This window comes from Zingiber officinale, chromosome 8A (genome assembly GCF_018446385.1).
Source record: "Zingiber officinale cultivar Zhangliang chromosome 8A, Zo_v1.1, whole genome shotgun sequence".
NCBI lineage: Eukaryota > Viridiplantae > Streptophyta > Magnoliopsida > Zingiberales > Zingiberaceae > Zingiber > Zingiber officinale.
The window spans coordinates 3095943-3113871 of record NC_056000.1 but is presented as its reverse complement, the minus strand read 5'-3'; the positions used below and the strand labels follow the sequence as shown (position 1 = coordinate 3113871).

Sequence of the window (17929 nt, the reverse complement as noted above, 5' to 3'; positions counted from 1 at the left end):
TGTGCTGCAAAATAGTTAGGATTGTTCCAAGTAGGATGCTTTTGATCACTTGATAAGCTTATTGATGTATATTCTAGTTTCAAGCTGAGTTGAAATTGCAGCTGTTTGTCTTGTAGCTTCAGTTCTTGTTCTAATCCATTGAGTTTCTTATTGTAATTTGCATCTTATTACTTTCTTTTTCTTCTCTTCAGCTAGATTGTTCAGCTGATTTCTTTCACGAGTGTTATTGCTGTTTCTTGATTGCTTCAGTCATCAATACTTGTTAGCTTATTTAAGGGTTCCTTCATGTGGTTAATGCCTTCATCACTCAGACAACTTTCTCATATTTCCATACATTAGTTTATCCCTTATTTTGAAAAAAAACTCCAACGTGTGTTCTTCTTGTTCACCTAACAATCAAGAAAGAACGAAACCTTAATTAAACATTTCTTCCATTATAGTTTCAGTCAAAAATATGACCCTGAAAGACAGACAATGCCCCAAAAATTGATTCTATATGACCAAATAAGTCTTTCTAACAATAAACGTTTTTTCCTGCTAAAAAAAATGTTTCAGTCAAAAATATGCCGCGCTTGAACACGCATTTTGTCTTTGTAGTTCTTGGTAGGCAAGAGTATTGCAATTGTTCTTAGAAGGTACTCCCACTCCCTCCACATCTTTACTTCCATTTGTTTTTTGTTTTTTTTTTGTTTTCCTAGTAGTTTAGATTATCACATGCGTTTGTAGCTCATCTATGAATAAATTAAAATAGGTCAGTTTTTTTTAATATAAAAAGAATCCATTCCGAGATCTGAAATTTTGTCAGTTTTGCTAGGTCCAATTGTGCCACTATTTAATATGTTCGTCGAGACATTTTATCTGTCGTAGTGGAGTTATATTAAATAATAATACTCATCCTGAGCTTGCCAATATGCTTAACAAACACAATCAATATGCAGATAAAGTTGCTGCTGAAATTAAATTACTTGTCTCTCTTTCAGCTGCGTACAAGGGAAGATGAAGAAATCAAGTAGGTATCACTATTTCTGCTGTGCATTCATTTGTTGATTGACCTCATCTTCCTTTGGCAACTGCCCAACCGGAGGTGCATTATCAACTGTTTTAATTTTTTGGTAATATTTCAAGTCCGAGAAAATGCCAAGTTCCAACCAGGTAATTAAGAAAAAGGAACGATGTCAAAATTCAGCTCAGTGAACTAATGTATGTCATCATACTATTATGAGCCAATATTACTCAAATCGAATGGCACCTAATAATTAAATGTGCACATCTTTCAGAATTATGTTATAGAAGCCTTCCTTACTCAAGAACCTGCCAAACTCCTTTGTATTTAACTTGTTTTCAGAATTTTATCTGAACCCATGAAAGCTATTGGATCAAGTAAACCAGATATTAGTGCTACCAAGACTTGATGCATCAGTAATTGGTAGGATTAACTATAGATTAATGAACTTCCTTTAAAAATACAGGTGTTAGTTTAGATAATTGTCAGCCAGAACGATATTAGTTAACATTCCTAATGCATATTAAATTCAAAAAAATACAAAAATAAATCATAATTTGTGCGTAGCTGGCTTAGGCTTGAGCATCCTTCAAATAGAAATGACAGTGGAAGACTTCTAAATAGACCAACAAGACTTATATCATACTAGACTACATAATAATAGCAATAATGATAAATTACACCTGCATAATCAAGTATTGTGAATGAAGAACATAAGCTCACGAATGGAGTTTGGATCTGGAAAACATCCAAAAAATTCAAATACCCAATGGCATTCCTTCAGGCAAGGACCGACCCATATCTGGAGTTTATATCACACAAAAGCCTATCATTATGAAAATTTGATAATTGACTACGTAATAGTTGCAATATACATGACAACAACATAATAACATATTTGATTGGATATTAATCTCATATTCAATAGGGCAAAAACTCATTGGATTCAAATAATACCCATATGCCAGTATCATTCTTACCTCCAAACGAGCAAACCTGTGGGAATAACCCTATTGGCATCCTGACATGTCACACATGTTGAAGGAAATATTCAGAATTGGAAGCCAATCATCCTCGAACTGCAGCATTCCAAGTTACAGAGTTACAGAAGAACAAAATTAGGGGAAAAGCATGGAAGTTTTTACCTTTGTGAGACACGATTACACAACTCAGGTTTACTAAGGTGGTGCAATTAAATTATCAAGAGGCAAGCCCATAGCAAACCAAGTACACAGAATCTTCTATAATTATAGGCAATTGGGATGCTACTTCAAGTAGCAATTCTCTTTGCAGAATTACAGTGCAACTGTAAGAGAACAGGAAGCAAGATTTGGCTAAACATAAATAAGGGCAGCGCAATAGTTGGCTGTCTGCAAATCATGCGAGGCACTAATCAGATAGACTAAAATCCTTTCTGCTTTTGATGACAGATTTTCTCACTGCATCATACTCGATTTTCTCAAGGTCTGATGCTGTTGCAAGATACCCATACAGGATCCACTTCTTCTTTCCGGTCTTCCTGTCAACCTTAACTAAGGCAGGATTATTCTCATCATCACTAGAAAGAGAAGCCTGGGTGCGTGCCCATCCTTTACGGCCATGGTTTTCTTTCTCCAAATGCTGTACCAGTCGCTCCGCCTCCTCCAATCCAAGTTGAGTATCAGCAAATTTCACGGCTGCAACACCTGTGTGGCCCTGCATCCCGTGGATTGACCTGGCCTTGCAATTAGAGAAACCCATCTCTGGAAGAAATCCAAGAACATAAAGGGAAATATAATAGGATTAATGGTTGAGATTGATATCCAAAGAATTCTTAATAGTATTTCAAACAAATAATAGGCACTTGTCCAACTGAACATCATCATAAAGTTAACGGGACTTTGAACAAATAGCAATAGTTAAGAGGGCAACGACTGATTACTATGAGAAGTTAAACAATAACACATAAGAGCTGAAATAAGAACACAAATTAGCCTAGTGCCCAACAAAACAAGAGAATTCAACAGACAACCACAGTGCAAAACTCCAATGTAGGGCACAGAATCAAATTTGGAGCACAGTATCACATTTGATTTCCATACTAATAAAAGAAGAGCAAAAGGACTTCACTAAAGTTCAAGTATTGCTCTATGAAGGGTGGTATGACCAAATAAAAAAACCAGAAATGTATATGCAAGTGCAAGTGAGGACATCGGAAGGCAAGTTAATGACTAGAAAAAAAATCATTAATTACTATTGAGTGAGAAAATAAATACATGTAGATTATCTAGATGAAAAATAGAGATAACTTTGTATTAGACAGATACCATATATACAGCCAAACTGTTGCTGAAAAAACTGCAAAAAATGTTAAGCATTCTGGTGTCTATTCAGTATTACCATTATACAGCAATATATACAAGCAAATGCCAAAGGAATTAAGAGGCCTGTAACATCTCTCCTTTCCAGTCATAAGGATAACAAACAACTGGTTGATCTAAAGATCACACCTTTATTCAGGAAATTCTAAACAAGACACATTAACTCAGTCAAATATGGCTCCTTTATGAAAGATCATAATAAAATAACTCTACTAGGGTTCATGTAAACAGAACCCTTTTCTTGCCATCATCTGAAACTCAGAGTTGCCAAAATGATTGCCTCTTAACACAGTGCGCTTGAAAAGTCAAAAAAAAAAATGGGAAAAAAAATCATGTAAAGAGAACACTGGGTAGAACCAGTGTGAACCAAAAATAGGCATGACTATATTGTCATCATCGTAAAACCATGACTATATAATAACAATGAAATTGAGTCAATCATATGTAATTCTTCAAACACAGGTGATTAACCAAAGTATTTGGTCAAAGTTCTTCAACGCTAGTGCTGAAGATTGCATATCCAATTCCTAGTTTTCATATTTTCCATGCAACAGATGCCTAAACATCGAAACAAACTTCCAAGGATTCAAAAATGTCCTGAATAACTAGAATCATTATGATGATTTGTATCTGCACCAATAAATGTTTGTATATGCACAAACTAAAATAAGTGATGGATATGTATAAAGTGAACTTGATAAAGTAGAGCAGCTATGTTCAAGCCTGCCTGCACAAACCTATTCTAGCTTGACCATAGACACTGTTTCAACTTTTTAACTAGAGGTTACATTGACAAATGGTGAATAGTAATACTGGTCCTGCAAAAGTTGACCCTCTAGAGCAGATTCAGTCCAGACCAACATTCTGCATAAGTGCTACGAACTGTGCTCTGGATAACTCATGATCAAGCTTTCCTGAATTGCCAAATATGATTAATGGGTAAAGCAAAAAAAATCATTTGCCTTCTAAAACCCAGTGATAACAGCATCTGCTCAAAATCAATCATGATAGATCAGAATAAGATGATCGCAGTCAACTCAATCAAAGCCACTTCTAAGGATGAATTCATGTCACACTTAGTATAATGTATAAAACTGCAAACGAGCTTGACAAATAAGAATAAACACAGGAAGTGTCCTAAAAGACCCATGTATTCTGGTTTTCAATTTTAATTTCTAACTACATTTATATGTTAATACAATATTAAAATTTTAACACATTTCAATTTAATTGAGTCAAATCTAATTGGACTAGTTGACACTATTAGGATTATACTAAAACTTCTTAACTTTCTAAGATTATCATTTGAGTTTTTAGGTTACATTAGCAAATTTTACTTGTGTTTATCTGAAACATGGTTCGCGTAAACTTTTTTTTTGGCTTTGTATCAAAGTCAAAAAATGGCCCAAGAAAAAACCACTGGGTTGAGCATAAAAATTTTTTTCGATCCAGTTCCAGTACTGCATGAAGCTCTGATTGATAAATACACGGTCAAGCTCACTCAAATAACTAAGCAAACAAAATTAGAATTCTAGTTTAAGATTCATATACAAGCAAGCTGAGCTTCAAAGAGACATGACCCAACTCACTATGTTCATAAAATTTGCTAGACTAGGCAACTTAGCATCTTGCTTACAAAGACATGGAAATGTAACTATCTTCGCTCAGTTCACAATCATGTGACTGCTTATTAGGCTCATTCACATTTTCAGAAACAAGTTATTACATATTACATTATGAACATATTTGATAAAAAGTTTATGAATTAATGGTAGCAAAAGGTGGAATCCGCCATCCCAACAGCCCCACATGGTCAGCTCCACGACCATCTGTGAGGAGATAAATCGGAAAACTGTAGTTGGCCAATGCGGAGGAGGGCTTTTTTCCTCGACTTTGCCGAGAGTCGAACCCTTGCCCTATGGTAGCAACTCTGCTCCGCACTAGCGGACTCAACCTTGCCCCGAGGGCAAAAGTTTATGAATTAATGACCATATACTAACTTGATAAAATAGTAAAACTGATAGAGTCACAAAATGGAGCTTGACCTTGAACCTAGTTCAAAATTTAATTGTTTCCAGTTTAATTGTGATAGACAAGATGAGGTGCTAAAACTCCATCTTAAATTAACTTCCAACTTGAACTAAAGTTCAAGTTAGGAAAGCCTTTTATGCTCAAGCTTAGCCTAATAAGTTAAGCTTTGACCTTCAGCCAAACAATGACTTACTGAGCAAAGACTGGCAAATTATCAATGCATAATGGGGGCAGACAAAATCACAAAAATGAATCTACCACAAATCAGACTAGGGAACAGAATTACTCAAATTACACTGATGAGTTAGAATTAAACAGCACTATCCAGACAGCAGGATTGGTGAACCATTATTATGAAACAAATGTCAAACTTTAAACACCATCATCGGTGCATCAACAGAGATCCACTGTGCTTAAACCATACCATCCTCAAAAGAATCAATTGAAATAAATCTCCAAAACACAGCAAACTAGAATATATCAAAAAGTTGACTATAACTGAAAACTGCTAAACATTTGAATCAATCAAAGTATATAATGAACAGCACTCAAGGAAAAGTAGGAATGCCTTGGTGTCATGCCAAGAGAGCATCATTAGATCATCGCACTAGCAGATTCCTGCCTGTCCCATAACCTTTCCATCATTTATGGCTGGTAGTACTCTCAAATTTGAAAATTAAAGTGGTTTGGGCAAATTCGGGACGTTCACATAACCTTCCATCATGTATAGTTGGTAACTCTCAAATTTAAGAATTTAACTGGTTTCAATGGAGGTGTACAGCAACTCACATCTAAAAAGGATTGTCACATTCCTATTATATATTCTGAAATCACTTTTTTTATCTGGAAAGGAATCAAGATTTTTTTCTTCTCCATCCAAGATCTGTTGTCTAACCAATATGCCACAAAAATTGCCCCAAAGAGACCTATTAAAGAATAGGCATTTCTATCCATTCAAAGGGTGGGCAAGTTTTTACCGAAAATAACTCCAAAATACTCCTTAAAATGAATTTATAGGCTCCCATCCATTTAAATGACATTTCTTATTAGAAAGATATCTGCAACATGGCAAAATGATTTATTTAAATAACTCTTCACCTCAACCTATCTATCAAACCAACAAGGTAGAGATGCCCCAACGAGCACCTTCTGTCCCTCAGTTCACCTCCTGGAATGATATAGGAAATAGTTCACTTACAAAAGTGCATACTAACATTAATGCACTCAGAGCTAATGCCTAGCGTCTGGCGGTGGGGGCATATGGGATCTTGGAACTACAAAGCACCTTCTGGAATGAAGGTGCTCGTCCCTTACAAAGCACCTACTGGGATCTTGGGATCTGAGTGCATTAGCACCTTCTGTCCCTCAGTTCACCTCCTGGAATGATATAGGAAATAGTTCACTTACAAAAGTGCATACTAACATTAATGCACTCAGAGCTAATGCCTAGCGTCTGGCGGTGGGGGCATATGGGATCTTGGAACTACAAAGCACCTAGTGTCACTAACAATACTAATCGGAAATGAGATAGTCTATCAGCAAAAAAAAAAAAACTGTTAAAGTAAACATTGATCCAAATAAAACATCACAGGTTAGATGCTTGTCATTGTAAACAATCCATGTTTTTAAAAAACAGTTCACGTGCAGAATTTTTATCAATCTTACCACAAATATAGATATGTAGACTGGAAAAAAAAACACTAAAAGAAAAAAAATATGCATATGTTGGTAAAGAAATGTGGTCAATATAACCAATGCATGTAAATGGAGTATACCAGTTGGTACGTCCTATAAATGCAGCATTTAGAACCTCGGGCCATAGCAACAGTAGGGCAAGTGGTTTGCACATTGGTGGTTCAGACATATTACAAAAATAAGCAATGTTAAATATTCTGTGCAGCATTCCCTTCATTATCAATGGGTGCACTAGCTATCAAGCAGAAATATTGTATAGAAGCATAAGATGAAATCTCATACATTACACTCGCTTATTTATCAATAAGTGCACTAGCTATCAAGCAGGAATATTGGACAAAAGCATAAGATGAAATATAGTAAAATATGCAAAATTAAAGGTACTCTAGTACAAGTAAATCAGTGAGAGATACACCATAGCAATAATACTAAATTGAAGTCGTTTCATTTATTAAAAACATGAAACTTGAGGAGCTGCACCATATACAAATCCTACCAAGGTCTGATATCCAGAGCAGGTTAATACCAATCTGGCCAGACCACGAGGAGCTTGAACGTTCATATCACTGGTAGTATTTTAACTTGCCTCGTTCCTGGAAGCTTAAGCCTTTGGAAACGAAAACAGTGGTAACCAATCGAATTTTACATGACACTAGAGCAAGAGTTTATCTGTTTGAAGCCTACAAATGTCAATAATTATTAAAACTACATGCAAAATCCTAGTGCAGTATGCTGATTCGCATGCTCATTTTTGCCCCCACCCACATGCCAAAGTGCTGAGAATAAAAAAGGTATAGATTGGTACGTCCAGAAAAACTAAGCTATTTGGATGAGCCATCGGCCAATCAAACTTGATAGACCACTTTTAAGATAATTTAAGGATTGTCTCTGCCCTAAAGGTCTCCATTTTGAGCTGCTTCGTCTTCCCTTCTCAAGCAAGGTTTTCTATGTGATTGACAAATATAATGCACCGCATGCAACAAGGGCGCCATTTAAAGGAAATAATTCAAGTTAGTATGAGGAGGAAGCTAGCAAAATAATTTCACTTATCAACTTTTCTGTAAGAAAACATCCACTTTAGTTTCAGTGGGTATGAGAGTAGAGGTTTCCAGAATTGAATTATCAGACTCCTACAACAGTAGCTATTTTTAACTTGACTTACATGTTTTCACCTCAGCACATAACAACTTGAGTGATACTAAACTAGTTATGTGAAATATGTTGATTACAAAGGAACTGAGGTGTCTGGGTCCTCTGAGAGTTAAACCAATCTGCAATTGTTAGAAGAAAACCAGCTGATGTCAACCAATACAGGGACCACGGGATTGCATCTTAAACTGATAACAGAACTGGTACTGGGAAGGGAACTGAACATTGATAGAAGATACTACATTTATTTTACTCATTATTTATTAGTATCATTTAAATAAATCCCTATAAAGTCTAACAGAAGAACAAATGGAATGATATAAACACACTTAGAGAAGTATAAAAAGAGATGTCTTCTTTTTCAAACATTCAAGGATTCTCATAGAAGCAATGAAGCAATGCAGTGATAATTTGACAGGATTTAAAACACAGTAAATGGAAGGAACAGTCATAGAATTTGAAGAATTCATCAAAACAATATTCACAGAATAGAAGGAAAGCAGAGATACTGAATAGTCGATATCTAGAACAAGCTATGACAAAAGAAATATCAAGATAACGAGCCAAAGACAAACAGGATGTTATATAGTAAAAGAGCAAAGTCAATGATCATTTCCAAGAAGGACAAAAAAAACAACAGAATCAAGTCAAAAACAAATCAACAGACAAAACATCATTGATTACCAGCTGAACAAGAAAGGAAAATTAGACTTGAACAGAGTCAGACCTAATCAGCATGAGAGATGAGTGTAGGCATGTAATACATGTTACAGTTCATGGTTCTCTGTATTATGAACACTAAGTTATTAATTTAGAGAAAATTTGAAGCTATGTAATTGTATATACCTTTAAGTCTACTATCCATCTCTATATTACGCAAATACTCCACACGGCCATCCTTTCTCCTTCCTGAAATTACGTTATGAAGTATGACTGTCGGGGGCCATACAATAAGGTCATCCCTGTTTGCTTGAGCATCATCGACAGATAGTAACTGATATGTTTTTGAGTTATCAGGGGCCTTTGAGTAGTTCCATCCCATGAGAACACACAAGGCCTTGTGTAACCCAAGATGATCAACACGCAAATCAGCATTTTGTAAGGTGTACGTGTGCATGATTAGTTCATGTACATCAGCAAAATCTTTAGAGGCCCTGTGAGTGTGGAAACCAAAGACATTGAATAGCAATGACAATGGATAAGAAATTAAAAAAAAAAACTAATTAACTAGAGCAACATTTAAGAGGAAATATGGAAATAATCATCCTACCTCAAAGGGAACATTATCCTACCGGAGATCCAGAAGTAGGATAATATGAAAATCGGTGAACCCAAAATTGATTCTGAACTTTTATTTTCCTTCTACAATTATTGTAAAAGATAATATAGTTGTATTATAATATGTAGGATTTATTTTTCTCATACTCTAAAAAATATATTATAAACGGCGGCCGGTGCATGAAGCACCCGCCATTGTGGGTCCCAGGGAATGGGAGAGGAGATCCTCTGGACCGTTGTTTGCGGTCCAGAGGATGCTCCCTTTTCATGCATTGATGGGGATGCATGGTCCTCACCTATTTTACAAGTGGGGACCATGCATCTCCACCAATACATACAAAGGGAGCATTCTTTAGACCGTAAAAGCGATCCAGAGGATCTGGCCTGGGGGAATGGTCAATTGTACGTAGTCTTATCATGCTTTACAAGAGATTGTTTCCAAGACTCGAAACTGTGACCTCTAGATTATATGGCAGCAATTTTTTTATAAAAAAATATAATATACAAAAAAAATATTCTATAGTTCTGTTATTTAATATAATACATTATATGATATAATACAATATATTTTCATACTTTAATACAATATAAGACATAATATAAGATAATACTATAATAATAGTATTATTATTATGTTATATATAATTATATAACAAATAGATTATAGAACATTTAATTTTTATTATTTATATAGAATTCCATCAGTCACTCCTGTAGGTTAAGCCCTTCACAAGTGAATTCTTAGCTCATAGAAATGCTGGTTTGATATGAATTTACCTCTCATCTTTGATATGATCCTTACCTAGGTAATGAAAAGAGATTAGGTTAACAAAATGTTTTTGCATAATCTGTCTCCCAAATATGAATACGGCACTTCACTGAGAGCGATATTTCTCTTTGCTAAAAGTGACAAATTTTCAATTTCTCAGGTTCTAAAAAGAGAAAAAGAAGCGGGGAACTGAAATATTTCATAAACCAGCCATGCCCTTAGGAACTATCATTCTATTAACAATTTAGACTCATCGATACTAGCTTAATGTTATAACATAAGCATTGACTACTTTGGTCTCCCTTGTGAATATGGCCTTAACATAGAAAAGACGAGCAATAACTAGTAGGTTCTATCCTCAGAAGATGTCCTAAAAATTGACCCATCACCAATTCTCTCATTGACTATCACAAAACAAAAAACCTGGATATTGGTAATTTTTACAAACAAGGAACCAAATATTTATAGAGCTAGCTATACAAAAGCAGCTGAACAGCCAAACTACCTGAATTGGAAAAAAAAGGCAAAAAAAAAGCAAAAAGAGGTACAAAAATGGCAAACAAACTGATCAAGCACAAAGTCATACACAATTGAGAAAAATTGAATTAGACAAGTGTTAGCTCTGCAGTTCATATGCACACAATCAAATAGTAGTACATCAAACTTTACAATATCAAAATGGTACAACAAATATGCATACTTCAAACATGGAATAAGATCTCAGGAACCATGACAGACCATGCTTGGACCAGTATATTGTATCTTAGTGTGTCAAACCATGGTATGGATCAGTATATAAATGCCAGGATGATAGAGCATCACAAATTGCATATTTTAGATTCAAAAACAATGAATACTAAATTATAGATCTAAATTGAGCGAGAAGAGAAATAAATGATTTAAAAATCATTTTGTTCATTGATCCATATGATTTTATAGACTGTTAAAAAATCAAATTTGTAGTTTCAACATAAAATATTCATAGTAACTTGCAAGTTGCAACCCTAACATCCTGTATGCCTTTCACGCATGAATTGTGATTTCAGCATATAGAATGTTTTTGTTTCCTTTGTGGCAGAGTGACTACGCACATCTCTTCCACTGTTTCCAAATTTTTACATTTTTCAACAACTCCTTATTCAAACTCACAGGGCAGAATGGAAAGATAGATGATGACAGAGAGAGACAGAACCAGATGGAAGAAAGGAGAGATAGATGATGACAGAGAGAGACAGAACCAGATGGAAGAAAGGAGAAATAGATGATGACGAAGAGATACAAAACTGGAGAAGAAAGAAGAGATTGAGAAGTGGAGACAAAGAAAAAAACCAAAAAGTTTCATTCTTCTAGGAAGATAGAAAAATGCATCCCCTCCACTTCCGCCAAAAAAATTGTCCTAATACTTAGGAAGATAGAAATATGAAGGGTTTTTTCCATTTATGTTGCACTTTCTCATCATACTCTATCCTGATCTAGTCATCATTGTTCTATAAAGCACTCCAAGCGTCTGCCTAAGCAGTTTGGAGAAGAAACCACTTTGCCTACATAATCTGTGGTCCCCTTTATCAAATATGAAGGATAGGCAGATAGAGCAACCTCATGAGTGGTTTAAAATAACGAAATTAGGTTCTTGACAACCCCAATCTAGCCATCACGTCTCATGCAAAACCCTTGAGCCTCTTCTCTCATGCAGATAGGTTGTCAACAGAACAGCAGATGGAAGCTATTCACTGTGATTTCTTCCTTCCTACTACACTAATTTCTTCTCTTGAAAGTAACGTCTCCATCTGCTTCCCTTCTCTAATTCTCATCTCTAATGTTTTCAGCCTTTCCGCTTCAAAACCAACTGCAGAAATAGTTGGAGGTTGAAATTTTCTTCTCTTCTGGGTAAGATCTCTCCCTTCATCTTATTTTTATTTCTAGTTTCTCATATCTTCTAAATATTAACAGTTTTTTCCTTTTGAAATAGTTGCTGAATGATTATTCTTTGGCCTGCCAATCACTGAAAGACAACGAGCAAATATATCTAAGAAGGCGTTATATGCATCCAAGGCAACAAACATAACAAATTTTAGCAAATTAGAGCATATTATTAGATATCGACTAAAAAGAACTAAAGCACAACTAAAGAACTCATCAAACACTAGCAAATTAGAGCATATTATTAGATATCGACTAAAAAGAACTAAAGCACAACTAAAGAACTCATCAAACACCAGACTTTAGCACATTTGATAATAGTTGCTATAACTAAAGCCGCCATAGTAATTGCTTAAGCAATCAATGCCTCTAATAAAAAGATCAAACCTGTCACTGGCAACACAGAACAAAGGTCTCATGAACGAAGAAGCATCCATAAATAGTTAGGAGATTATGAGAACTATAGATAAAAATAAGGAACATGGTAGGAAGAAAAAAAAGAACTTTTAAAATATAATCAAACCTGCCACAGGCAACACATAACAAAGGACCATCTTTCCCATCCTCCAAATATTTCTTCCTCTGTGCAAAGTTCTCATTTATCATCTTTGAGAACCAAAGAAAAGCCCTCCTAAGTGAACGAGGATCAACACCCAGAACTGCAGGAGGCACTTCATCACGGCCAACCCTACGCGGGGTCAATTCATGACTTTCTCCACCCAACTTCACCTGTTTCGAAAACCTTAGCTCGTCATGCTGGTCCCGTCCAAACGGACTGCCTCCTAAGAAGTATCTCCTGTCTTCAACAGCTCCAGAAGGACCTAGAGGGATCCAATTAGGGTTCCCATGTTGCATGACTTGTTGCCTGTGCAACAGGAATTCATCTTCTTCACCATACTTGCGCTTCAGAGAGGAAGATCGGCCCCCAACATCTGAGAGATTCCGTGGGCCATCTGGGCCGGAAGGATCAGGATAGTCGCGCTGGGGACCAGGACCGCGGGCAAAGGGAGGAAGCTGGCGAAAGTCTTCGGGGCTGAACCTTCCGCCAGGAGGTGGAGGGAAACGCCTGTCGAACCCCAAGCCAGGAACAGGCTCCGGGCCGAGACCAAACCCAGGGCGACCGAATGGGAACTTATCAGATGCAGTGTCAACCGGCGCATCGTGTGGCAGGGCAAAATAGGACCGGACGCTGCCATCGGCGAGGACGATGGAACGCCGCTCGAGGTTGTGGAAGCCGTAAGATGGAGGGGGAGGGCTCCCAGGTCGGTCAGGGAGAGGGAAAGGGCGAGGACCAGCTGTGGGAGTGGAAACGGGAGCAGGAGCGGCGGCCGGCAGGGAGGTGGGCTTTTCATTGGGGGCAACGGCTGGGGATGCGGAGGATGGCGCTTTGGGCTTGGAGGGTTTGGGATCCGAGGACGAGGCATGGCGGTTGACGACGGCCTTGTCGTCGGCCTCCCATCGTGATTTCTTAGTGCTAGCGGCGCCGGTATTGGAGGAGGAGGCAGGCCCTTTGCCTCCCGATCCCTTGGGATTCTTCATGGATTTGGTGGGATTGAGGTCGACGGAGATGGAGCGTTAGGGTTTCAGACAAGAAAGGAAGCTTCAGCCTTCGACGGGAGGTCAATCGAACCCCGAAGCTATGAATTGCCTCGGGGGCCTGGACCTTATAAATTAAATCACATCTCTGTTTCCTGCATCATAAGCATCCACAGCAGTTGTCCATCGCCGTCCCTTTGTCTCCGCCTAATAAGTTAGGTTTGGTAGGGGTAATCTACGTTGTAATGTAATGTAATATAATTCAGATTATATTATAAGATTGGTTAATTTATTTGATTTCATTTTTAACTTGTAATGTAATGTAATCTAAATTATAAAATGTAATGAAATTTTGTAATCTGGATTATAAAACAAACACATTGTAATCCGATTACATTATAAAGTCATCGTTTAACAAAAATTTAAATATCAAATATACCCCTAATCTGTCACCGCCCATCGTCGCACGCCGCCGTCCACTGCCGCGGCCGACGACCGCAAACTCCGACAGAGATGTAGCGCCCACCGGTAGAGGTCGTAGGATATTTTTGTCATTTTATAATAATACGAATTACATTCTTTATAAAAAATAATGGACACCAAACAAAAAAATGTAATCACCCTTGTAATCAAAAATTACATACATTACATTACCAAACATAGTAGTGTAATCAGGATTACATTACATTACAAGCTCAATTATATTACACTCAACCAAATATAATCATTGTGCAACAAAACACAGTAAGTTAGTAACACTAGATCAAGATTGAACCTTAGACTGATTCGTGATGGCCAACTTTATTAATTTTAAAAGGGGTATCGAGAGTGATCTTCACTTATCATTCCATCCCAATTTTATTCACCCTCTTTTATGATCCCCGTCATTGCATTACATTTTTTTTTTTTCAATATGTAGTCTCTTTTCGAGATTTTTTGTTATTGTTATACCACCTCCAATACATAACAATATATTTGGTGTAATTTTCACATCAAAATAGTACGATTTCAATATCAAATACTATTTCAAATCACATCATATCACTTAAAAAAAATATTCTTTAGAATATTCTTTTTTTATTATAATTTAATTACATTTAATTTAATTAATTATGTAGTAAAATTAAAAAAAATAGATGGGATCCTCTAGTCTCCAATTTACGGACTAGAGGATGATCCATTGATTATGATTGATGGATTATGATAGATTTTCATCTGTTTAAATGATTAGATCCATCAAAATAGACCAAGGATCCGTGCTTTTAAAAAATAAAAATCCTCTCTCATTTGGTGATGTGAATATGGTGTTATACTATTCATCATACTATATTTGGTGTGAAATTTAATATATGGATTGATACTCATTTTACATCGAATTTGGTGTTTTGATGAAGGATTGGAGATGCTCTTAGTCGTAAAACCCGACAAGTAGGAGAAGTTGGTCATAAGAGGAGGAAAATGAGCGCTTCCGGAAAATGAGATTGACTTCATCGATTCTTCATTATAGGGTGACTTCGGTGGTATGAGTATTGGTACATACCTGATGGTGAAATAAATTTTTGATTTCGGATTAAAGATATCAACTTTGTATAATTTAGCATGATTCTACTTTTTAGCTTGTAGTTATTTGATAAAATATTAAAACGGATGACGATGAAGGAAATTTTAATAGAATGTACATATTTAATCAAGCTTACTTAATTATATGTACACTAAGAATTTATGGATTCATGCTACTAGTTATTCATGAATAATGAATTATCAATAATTTAACATATAAAATAAAAATTTTTAATTATCTTACCTAAAATTTATATAATTTTTAAAAGGTTTATTTATTATGATATTCTTAACAAAAGAAATAATCAATTTTCATATGTGAATTAGCGTTCTATTTTTATTTTTTTTAGTTTTCGTTATTATGATTTTTTTCTAGTATGTTATTTCAAGCTTTTTTTTAATTATGTTTTAATTATCTTTCTACATTATACGTTTGATCTTTGGCTGTTGTTTCTGTAAGTACATATCAAGGAGGATCACTTAGAGGTATTTTATTATAGCGAATTATTTAGGATACTTAAAAATGTTGAAGAACTTAATTTTTTTCATTGAGTAATATAAAATACTTTGTTCTTCTTAGTTAATATAATCGCAAACATGTTAATGTGATAGGGATCTTGAAAAGGAATGTTCATAATATTTTATTATTATTATTATCTATTTAATTATTATTGATATATACGATTAATTGTTATTTTGTTTAAATTATTGTGCTCTTCTCGTTGTTGTAATGTGTGATTGTTGTAATTTTATGGTATGAAACATTGACTTGCAATGGTTTAAGTAAACTCCTACATTGAAAACATATGAAAAGCATCATAAACTTATAAAAGAAAAATATCTTCATTGATATGAGGATTTTTAGGTAGAACTCAAAAATAAAACGATGAGAGCTTGGGCACAAAGTGGACAATATCATATAATTATGAAGATAACTAAATTCTTTTAGTCCTAACAATTGGTATCAGACCCCAGACTGCTAGAAGTACTAACCACTGATCGTGCACAATCATGCTCTAGTCGTGTTTTGTGGATGGAATATTGACCTCTAACGAAGGAAATGTGGGCTCCCATGTTTAAATCAAAACAACCATACACCAGGCAAAGAAGTCTTAGTTACAGCTAGGTAAGAAAGACTTAGTAAGTCAGTTGGACTGAGGGGCAAGAAAACCCTAGTAGGTAGTAGGTCAGTTGCAGCGATGGACAGGAAAGTTCTGGTGGGTCAAGGATTAGATGATATCAAGTAGATATGCTCGAGGGGGTGGTCATTCATTTAGAAGGAAAAGATATCTTCATTAATATAAGACCTTTTAGGTAGAGTCCAAAAATAAAACCATGAGATCTTAGGCCCAAAGTGAACAATATTATATCATTATTAAAATATCTAAATTCTTTTTGTTATAACATAAAGTTATAAATTGTTGCTTTTTATAGTATAATAATAATTTTTTATTTAATTTGTTTGGAGTCATTTGGCCATCTCTAGGTCTATCAGCCACAAAAGTGGCTAATGGGCCTAAGCCATACTAAAAATAAAAATTTTAATTTTGTGGGAAGTTCTATTTATTTGTGGTGTTTAATCGTTACGATGCTATAGGGAGTGAATAACGTTCGTCCCTTTTTTTAGAAATCGAGAATATGTAGTGGAAAAGAAACATGAACGTACAAATGCTATACATAAGTAATTTTTACTTGGTTCAAAGTCTTTGACGACTCCTACTCCAAGACCACGCTTGGGCAATCACTATTAGTTCGAAAATAAGTTACACATATTTGAGTACAATAACTGGAATGTAATGTTATCGACAAACAAAAAGGAAATTTAAAGAAGTATTTGGTCTTCGAACTTTGGAGTAGTCTTTTGGTGTTGTCAGAACCTTTTCGAACCAGCGCGCAAATATAAAAGTCGTAACAGATGTTGATCTGAAGATGCTGGTTGAAGGCCTTTATATAAGCCCATTTCAGGTGATTAGAACCCCTCTGAGCGCTTGGACCATTGCTGATGTGGTGATCTCTCGTCGAAACTTTGATCCATCAAGTTTATCCACCTCCGGACGCTTGGACCGTTGATGTGGGTTCTGCTAGTCGTCGTTCTCCAACTCAGCTTCTGGATAACTTTTCTGATCCAGGCACTTGGACTAGCTCCAGACGCCCGGACCACTCGGGTGCTTGGCCAAGCACTCACCCGGCTAAGCTGGTCCGGGTGCTCGAACAAACTCTTTTTTTTCAGTCTTTTCTTTCCTATAAAAAAAGAGTTAGTCCATGCAATAAAAAATAAGTTTATCCTGCAAATAAAGTTAGTACAATATAGTAAGATAGTGATAGTAATTATATCATGTCTCCCCAAGAGTAGGATCAGTGAAGTTCTTAGCTTAGGTTTCTCAAATAAACCTAAGTTAGACCAACGCCTATTATTCCCTCAACCGGAAACGCGTCCTCACTAGATCTCTCGTCCAGTTGCTTACCTTTTACTTACCAACTACAATCGCTTGATTTGCCTTCGACCCACCAGGTCCTCCCGCCAATTGTCATGTCTCACGGACCCAACTGGACTTCGGTCGATTGTCAGATCACGCAGAACCAACCAGACTTCCCGCCACGTGGGCATATATGAACTTCGCATCGGTT

At 36.0% G+C, this 17929-nt stretch overlaps 1 protein-coding gene across 1 annotated transcript; it reads right to left on the bottom strand.

The window, feature by feature from the left end:
- Nucleotides 1-2177: 2177 nt before the first annotated feature.
- LOC122011936 lies at nucleotides 2178-13911 on the bottom strand. Its single transcript, XM_042568374.1, has 3 exons — nucleotides 12729-13911; nucleotides 9085-9392; nucleotides 2178-2745 (listed from the first exon to the last, which is right to left on the bottom strand). The coding sequence occupies exons 1-3, from the start codon at nucleotides 13742-13744 to the stop codon at nucleotides 2393-2395; spliced, it is 1677 nt and encodes a 558-aa protein (XP_042424308.1). The 5' UTR covers nucleotides 13745-13911; the 3' UTR covers nucleotides 2178-2392.
- Between the last annotated feature and the right edge of the window lie 4018 nt (nucleotides 13912-17929).

What these genes read in the sequence shown, in the direction of transcription:
- LOC122011936 (XM_042568374.1), bottom strand. Translation starts at nt 13,744, where the DNA reads ATGAAGAATCCCAAGGGATCGGGAGGCAAAGGGCCTGCCTCCTCCTCC. An exon ending in TTATGTGTTGCCTGTGGCAG is followed by an intron (nt 9,393 to 12,728) that starts GTTTGATTATAT and finishes CCACACTCACAG; the next exon opens with GGCCTCTAAAGATTTTGCTG. An exon ending in GATGGATAGTAGACTTAAAG is followed by an intron (nt 2,746 to 9,084) that starts GTATATACAATT and finishes GATTTCTTCCAG; the next exon opens with AGATGGGTTTCTCTAATTGC.